The 8,364-nt window shown below is 50.9% G+C and overlaps 1 protein-coding gene across 1 annotated transcript; it reads right to left on the minus strand.

Annotated features, from left to right (window-relative positions):
• Positions 1 to 6: 6 nt before the first annotated feature.
• LOC104996644 (zinc finger homeobox protein 3-like) lies at positions 7 to 8,355 on the minus strand. Its single transcript, XM_010850941.1, has 2 exons — positions 7,977 to 8,355; positions 7 to 3,140 (listed from the first exon to the last, which is right to left on the minus strand). Exons 1-2 carry the CDS (start codon positions 8,338 to 8,340, stop codon positions 2,503 to 2,505), a joined length of 1,002 nt encoding a protein of 333 aa, XP_010849243.1. The 5' UTR covers positions 8,341 to 8,355; the 3' UTR covers positions 7 to 2,502.
• Between the last annotated feature and the right edge of the window lie 9 nt (positions 8,356 to 8,364).

Raw genomic sequence — 8,364 nt, forward strand, 5'->3', positions numbered from 1 at the left:
TCTGGAGCTGTTTCTCTAGCAGACAGTAAAGAACTCGATTATATCCAGTTAACTGTGCTCTAAACTGATTATGCATGTGCTGGGCTAATGGATTACATTAGCAAGAGGAAAAATAACATGCAATCAATCTCCATTTACCACAGGCCACACCAGGGCCTACAGAAAAGCTGACTCTCGAACCACCTCCAATCCCCATCCCAAATCCCAGGACTGACAACAAGACCCTGTGCTAGGGACCCCCTCGGTGGCGAGAGAAGTTTATCTCAGTCACGTCATGGGGCAGAAAGGCCTTGAGGCAGGCACTCAAATGGTAAGGTTCCGGGTCACATCTGGGAGTGGGTAGGAGAGCTCCCCACCCCCTACAGCAGAGTCACGGGGACATTTGTTACCCAAGCTAATGAAACCAGACTAACGACCTTCGGCTCCTGACCCAGGGAATTCTGTCCTGAATGTGGGTGGAGGTCACCCCTGGCGGGTGCCAGCCATACACACTGCCTGGGCACCTCTCTTCTGAGCACTGGTCCCCGCATCTCACCCTGCATTCCAACATCTTCATTTCTGCAACGCTGCCTTTCCTGAGCAGGAGACTCCTCCATCTTTACTAAGGAAAAAAGAGGAGAGAACTACGGCCGGGGAGGATGAGAGTCCGGGGCTAGCTGAGCAAGGCACAAAGGGTGACGCTCGAGTCGCTTCCCTCACATCTGCCCTGAACACCACCTCTACCCGATTCTCAAGCTGCGCCCAGAGGACAGGGAGTGAGGACCAGCAAGGGATGCAGTCAGCAAATCCCCCAAGTTCCAGGCCCTTTGGAAGGAAGCAAACCCAAGGCTGCTCTTACTGGAGGCCGCAGTGTGGACAGTTAATGACCACCCCACGCGTTCTATAACCTAAAAGGCAATGTTTCTCCTCAGATGGAAGAGGCCAGCTTCATGCCACCTCTAAAGGACCGCATTCAAAGCTGCATACGACCTTCTAGGGCCACACCAAGTCCTTCATGCTAATTTTTGCTCAGTTGGGTCGTTTAGAAACTTTTTTTTTTTTCCCACGGATATCTCCATCAGGTTTTCGCGACCACACCGGCACCACCCTGTGGCCAGTGAGAACCTCTGATTTAAACTGATGGCCAGGAGCCTCTCTTTCCAAGCGTGGCACTCAGGGAAGCCAACCAGTGAGGGTCCAGCTCACGGAGAACAGGGCGGGCTTGGCTGTCTGGTGTCTAGACCCTCCCCTCCACACCGCTTGAGCCCATTCATGCCTGAGTCAGCACTCAATTCCAGAACATTCTATCCCCACCACCTTGTGCCTGCTTTCTCCTCCTTTCCTGAAAATGGTTTCTCATCCATGTAACACAGGCCTCTAGACAAGCTGAGAATGAATGACTATAAAATGAATTGCGCTCATCAGTCTCAGCAGAGGCCAATGTGGGGCCAGGATCAGGGTCTTCCTTATTTGGAGTTTCCATTTAAAATCACTGTAAGCAGAGAGGGGATTCAAGGAGCTCAGGGTGAGGGGCAACCCAGCGCACACTGGCCCACAGATGTGGGAATCGGTGTGAACGGAAAGAGAAGAGGCTGATAACAAGAGGGAGGGAAACGGAGAGACAGGGCGAGGCCGTGGAAGGGACGTGGAGGGAGGCTGGGCAGATTTATGGCGATTTGTACCTGATTGTTCATACTAAAGCCATTATGGGATGATTAGAGAAAAAGGTGAGGCTTTAAGTCCAGTGAAAATCAATAGAAACGTCTGGAGCAATTCTGCCGTGCAAGTGGAAGGACTATTACAGTATCTGAGCACCTCCTCCTCGTTACCGTCTATGGACTGAGGGGAAGAAGGAAGAGGGCAGGGAGGGGTGAGCAAGGAGGGCTGGGGTGAGCAAGGAGGGATTGGAAGGAATGAGAGGTGGAGAGGACTTAGGAGGAGGAGGAAGGCAGAAGGCCAGCAAAAAAAAAAAAAACGAGGAAGAGAACAGAGGCAGAGAACACGGCCAACAGGAAAAAAGAAAAAAGGTGCCCGTCATTTGACCATGTGTTTCCCCACAGCACTCACCACCTTCTAGCCTACTGTATAATTTATTTACTTTGTCGATCACCCATCCCCCAAAAGAATGGACGCTATGGGAGGGCAGGGACTTTTTGTCTGCCTTGTGCATGGATGCAGGCTCAGAACAGGCCTGGGTTATGGGAGGGGTTCAATGTGTATCTCCTGAATGAATGAATGAACAAATAAACAAAGCACCCCAGGGGGCATTCAGGGAGCAGAGGCTAAAAACAGGGGGGGAATAACCAGATGGAAAAGGAGAACAGAAAGCCTGCAGAGAAACATGTGAGCACAAAGGTAAAGGGGGAACTAGGGAAATGGCAATTGTGAGTTAGGAAAGAAGTCAGTTCTAAGGAAGGTAGGTGGAACAATGCATAGTACTGGGCTGCTATAATACAACCTGGCCCCCGAGTGAGGCACCCCACAGAGAGATCCTTCAGTTCCCAGCTGAAGCCCTCCACCGTGTCACCAGCTCCCCTCCCAATGCCAGGGCACCAGCCAGCCACCAGTCCCTCCAGTTAATGGCATCAAGTGTCCGTCTGCCCCCAGCCTGCTGGTCACCCGGGGGATCTGCTCCACTCCTTCCAGAGACAGTCCGGGGCTTACCTTGTACAGCTTCAGGCTGGCCTCGTGCCTGGAGTTGACCGTGTGCAGCCGCAGCTTCTCCAAGCTGTTGGTGTAGTAGTCGCAGGCGTTGCACTTGAGGTGGACAGGGTTGCCGATGGCCACGCACTTGAGCCGCCACTCGTTGGCCTTGCCACCCTCCTTGATGTGGGCCACCAGCTGGTACTTCTGCACGTGCTTGTCCGTCTTGCAGTGCAGCTGGAAGTTGGCCTTGAGCTGGGTGTTGTAGCGGCAGAGCTTGCACTGGTACGAGTCCCCCATCACCGCCTTCCACTCCTCCTCCGGGAGGCTGCGCTCCACATTCATGTGCAGCCCCAGCAGGTCCAGGGTGTCCGTGGTGAACTTGTTGCAGACGGCGCACTGGAAGAGCTTGAGCGACGGGTCGTTGGTCTGGATGAAGCTCTCGCCCAGGTTCATCAGCTCCTCCGACACCAGCTGCCCGCCCCCGAGCCGCATGTCTAGGGGGATTTCACCGCCCACTGCGGGGAAAGAGAAGGGAGAGAATTAGAGGCCGGGCTCGCAGTGTTCCTACCTGAGGCACTGCCCACCCTCCACCATCCCTGAGCCAGGTTCCAGCAGAGAAAAGATCACATCTCAAGCATCACAGCGTGCTATCCACTGGGAAAATTTACAACGAAAATCAGCTTGATGTGGTCAGATCTCTCTCATGGACATTCTGAAATTCGTGGAAGGTTGTGTTGTTACGTTTGTTTTCTTCCCTTTGTAAAAGAATGCCTAGAAGAAGGTAGGAACCATATAATCTCTTGAATGTTTGAATTCAGCTCCTCACTCAGATCCCAGAAAAGACAGACATAAAAGCATCACTCACTGGACGTAGGAGAATCTGAGGCTTTAGGCCTCAAACTGAGTCACAGCTGCATTCTAAGACCCCAAGCCTTCACGGCAAATCAGAACTGGGCTGAGCAGCAGCGCTGCCCAGCAGAACTTTTTGTGAAGAGGGAAACTCTGGGTATCTGGACTGTCCAATGTGAAAGTCACTAGTCATGCGTGGCTATGGGGCACCTGACACATGGCTAGGATAGAGCTGGGGAGCTGCATTTTTCATTTTTACTTCATCTACAGTTAGGTCAGTGGCTAACGTAGTGGACAGCGCGGCTCTAAATCTGAGATTTCCAGAATGATCTCCTTATTCCTCACCACACCTGCCTGTCAGAGGCGCTGGCTCCTCCCACATCTCCCCATGAGTACAATCATTTCTTGTCCATGAGCCCCCACACGGCGTGGAATGTAAGTCTACTCTGGGACCTGTCATGTTCCCCTCTGGCATTATCTCAGCCATTCAATACAGGTGCAGCCTCTTTAGGACAAGGATCCAATCTTCTCCTTGCTGAACCTCTAGAGGGTATCCAGCTCTCCACACAGGGGCCCAAACATCTGCCATGCCAGTCAGGGTACAGAGCAGCAAAAATGTTACAGGTTTAGCAAGCTGGGTGGAGATAAGCAGTGAAACGCAAAGGTCACCTCACAGCCCTGGAAAATCGGGGTCTGAGACGGCTCTGCTCCTCCCTCTCCAGCCCGGCTTTCTCAGTCCATCATAGCCCTGCATAAACCAAGGGCTGGCTCTCACTCACCAATGGTAAGTTAATACTGTGAGCTCTTATTTCTGTCATGAGAAAGGCTTGGAAAGAGCAGCCTTCCCTCTGTTACCTAGAAGCCTATAGTCGAGCAGAATGCCGAGCGTCGGCTTCTATTTTTTGCTTCTCCCCTAAACACATACACGCTCAAGCTATGTCTCCCCGCGCCACTCCCCAACTGATATTTAAACCTGACCTTTCACATGTGGTTGGGCTGAAGGTTTTTTATTTTTGTTTTTAATGACTGATTAGAATCCAACTTAATAGCTAATCAAAGAAAAGATGTTACTATTTAAAAAAATTTTTTTCTTATTTCTGCTGTACGAGGTACTCTGAGTGAGGAGCTCAGTCCAGGCTCGACTGAGCAGAGTGGCTGGATTTGAAGCCTGCGGACAGTCTAGCAAGCCACAGAAATCTTTTGCATACACGTGCCAGAAGACTCTGGAAGCTTTCTGCCTGTCTTCTCTCTTGCCATCTCCCCTGGTGAGAGGAGCCATAGCTATGACATTCTTCTTAGGACAAGAGAGAAAAAGAGATGGGGGGAAAAAAGCCTAAAAGCTCCATCCCTTAATAGGGATGCAGGCCAGGCAGCAACCACAAAACACATTCGATGTTCAGTGAAAGCAGAAACTGCCTGGAGGGTAAGACAAGGAGCAAACATATATTTGTTTCTGATGCCGACCACCTGAAGCATCAAATCTTCTTCAGTTTTAAAATTTAACCTCAACACATCAGTACCACTCCAAAGAGAAATTCAGCTGTCACTTGCTGGGTGCCTGAGTGAAAGTGAGAAGTCCTCGGCACACGCAAATGAAATAAGTCCCTGTTGCCATCCCAAGCTCTTAAAGTGAAATGCAAATCCAAGACAGAAGCAGAGAAGCAGTGAAATGGGGGTGATGGGCAAGCCAAAACTCCCTCTGAGAACTATACCCTGGAGAACCACACACAGGGCTTGTGCTCCCACACATCCACTGGGCTGGAAGGAACAAATTCAGTCCCCAAGAAGTGGAGGAACCTCACACAATTCACAGGCGGGTCAGGTGTTGGGGGAGAGAGCGCGCACTGAGAACTTAGCTGGTGCCTACTCTTGAGTCACGTCAGATGGATGGTCTTGAAGAGGACCCCATCTGCCCCCACATTTAACTTTAAAGCTGGAGACTGACACCCTGGCACAGAGTTCTGCCCTGAGCACATCCTCAGAGAGACACAGGGATTAAAAGACACCACTTACAATCAAAAGCAGAATCAGAGGAGTTCTTAAACCTGGTGCAAATGTCCCATGGCCAGCTGGCTACTTAGGAAACATAGGTGCCTTGGTAAGCCACCCATTTCTCCATGCTGTGCTAAACTATAATCCAGACAGATGTCTGGAAGGATGGTCATCTGGACTCAAGCCTAACATCTCACCTACAGATGGAGGCAAATTCAAGCAGACCAGATCAATGATGCCGAGCTTTTCCTTGACAGTGTCTAGAACGCACACGTCCCCAGGATCAGTGGAGGTTCCATCAAAGGGAGGAAGAGAACACTGACTTTGTGAGGAGGAGTGCAGTTCACAACTGCTACTTCCCCTGCAGAGCCCAGTAATGCCTAGTAACGCCCACAGTCTTCTCCTAGCGCGCCTAAGGACCAATCAGCTGGGCTGCACACGGAACTGAAAGCTACGCTGTTTCCTACACTGCCTTATGCTGAGGTCCCGCGACTGAAATAACAGGTCCGGGTGGACACATTCTATCACTCCCACAGGCACGCAGGCTTCTGGCATCAAGTATTTTTGTGACTCTCACCCTCATCTCAACAGCACTCGTGGCTTAAGGCAGGCATGGGAGGTGTTCAGGGACTCACCTCGATTGCCAAGCAGTGATGCTGGAAATTTAAGGCCCCTCCGTGACTACCTGGATAAGGTCTTTAGAAGGAAGAACACTATTCTCTTTAAGAAATAAAGTCTGGATCTTCTATGTATGTGCAGAACTCAAGGATCCGTTTCGTCATCTTTCGCATCTGCCCTCTGCTCATGATGTACAGTGTCCCGCAGATTCACAGACAGTGGGTGCTAAAAGCAAACCATTTATCTACCACTCAATTCAAGCCTCAGTCAGAATTACTGGTTTTCAAGGTAATTAAAAAGTCTTCACTTTGACCCAGTATGAACCCATACATTTTCTGTGTCTTCGTTCCACTTACATTATATTTGATTTACTCCAAGACCTGCGTCCCCAAGATTCTAAATCTCCAGATGAAGAAAACCCCAACCGCCGTAGGCTTTAAAAGCAGTACAGTCTTTGTGAGTACCAATGCCACTCATAGGTGTGCAACCCCCATGGTCACTCTTTGGACAAACAGAATGACTGATCCCTGTGCATCCGTGAGTGACCAGTGGGTAAAACATCTTCAAACTGCTTGGTAAGAAAGGATCAACCAGTCAATGTTCCAAAATGGAGAAGAAGATTAAAGTTGCCAGAATTCAAATTTAACTGCATGGCAGGAAAAACAAATTAAATGCCGTGAAATATAACTCATCAGCAGCAATTAGCACTGAAAGACCACACAAATAAAGATGTGCCCGCTGGGGAGGTTCAGCCCTCTGTGTGAACCTGAGCCATTCTAGGATAAAGGTGCTTGTTCATGCTTTGTTGCCGAGAACGACTTACTCCCAGGTCATTAAGGGGGTCCTGTGTCATTCAGGACGTTGCTGCTGGTCTCAAGAGGTTAGCTGGGTCAGGGAACAGAGACCACGCTTGTGTAGTTAGGGCAGGCAGGGCCTGACCACCACACTGGTGCTCGTGAAACTGGTTTGTACATTTGCTCGCTATAGAAGCTCTTCCCTAGAAGTGGTCACGGTTCTTTTTACATGAAGAGTCGTGGCTTTTGGCATCCAAATCCTGTCCTCTTGGTCCCATTCTGGCTCAACGAAGCCAACGGATGAGACGGTTTTCCAACAGGAAGCCATGTACTCCATGGCAACAAAGGCTCCCCTGATACTAAAATCAGGCTTTCTTTAATGTGCAATTTTAGAACTTATGTATTACTCGTCTATCACATCACTCCTCATGGCGCCCCCCAGGTCAACCGATTCCCAACTATACTAATCACTGGCAACTCATGCAAGGTAATAAAAAGAACCCGCCTCTTTAAAGCATCAAGATCCCAGGAACAACACTGGAGAACTTTGGAAGACATATCTGGGTGGCTCCTGGTCTGCTCACAATCAGACCTGGCTTATTTAAATAAGTTACACCACAGTCCTCAGATCCTCTTTCAGAGGTGACCGTCCCTACTGAAAACTACAGCAATACTTTCCTGCACATCTCAATAATTGTTTAATGAACCCGAAAGTCGAGAGGAAATGTAGCGATTTTTCAAATCAAGAAAGGGACAGATAAAGGGGGGGATGGGAACAGGAAGGAAAGTTGACCCAGAGCCAAATACTAGAGGAAACACTCAAACTTCACTACACTTCCGTGGAGCTGGAGGGCACCTGGGTCTCATATTGAACCCAAACCACTGTCCATGGGCTCAACACAAGAGTTCAGGGGATTTTAGAGAAAAAAAAGAAGGGACGACTGGATGCTCGAGCAGAGTGCAGAACGACTCTCAAGAGAGCAAAGGTTCATGAGATCCACGGGACTCAACAGAGTCAACGGGGACCGTGGCCTGCGCGCGTGTCCTCCCCGGTTTGACTCCCATCGCTCAGGACAGACACACACGGGGCAGCCTCACCTAGAGCAGGCGTCATGGCGGCCACGGGCCCGGCGGGGTCCAGCTGGAATCCGCTCATCACGAACGGGGCGTCCGGGGCCGTGCTGTCCACCTTCAGGTTGGGCAGGTTGACGTTCTGGGCCAGGTAGTACTGGTAGAGCTCAGCCTCGGCCGGGGAGGGCAGGCCGCCCAGGCCCAGGTGGCGGCTGTGCTGCATCTGCGTCATGTTCTGCTGCAGCAGCATCATGTTGTGCATGTGCTTCTCGCTCGTCATGTGGATGCGCAGGTTCCGGGCCACGTTGGTCTCGTAGTCGCACACCTCACACCGCCAGGTGGGCTTGGTTTTTGGTTTGGTGGGCGAGGGGGCCCCACAGGAGCTGCCCATGTTGGCCGCGGCAGCGGCCGCCGG

This window comes from Bison bison, unplaced genomic scaffold (genome assembly GCF_000754665.1).
Source record: "Bison bison bison isolate TAMUID 2011002044 unplaced genomic scaffold, Bison_UMD1.0 scf7180017864297, whole genome shotgun sequence".
In the NCBI taxonomy this organism is placed as follows: Eukaryota; Metazoa; Chordata; class Mammalia; order Artiodactyla; family Bovidae; genus Bison; species Bison bison.

Bases quoted from the DNA above. Each gene is read 5' to 3' on its own strand.
- LOC104996644 (XM_010850941.1), bottom strand. From the start codon at position 8,340: ATGGGCAGCTCCTGTGGGGCCCCCTCGCCCACCAAACCAAAAACCAAG. The intron at 3,141-7,976 runs GTGAGGCTGCCC...CTTTCCCCGCAG, and splicing joins CGCCATGACGCCTGCTCTAG to TGGGCGGTGAAATCCCCCTA.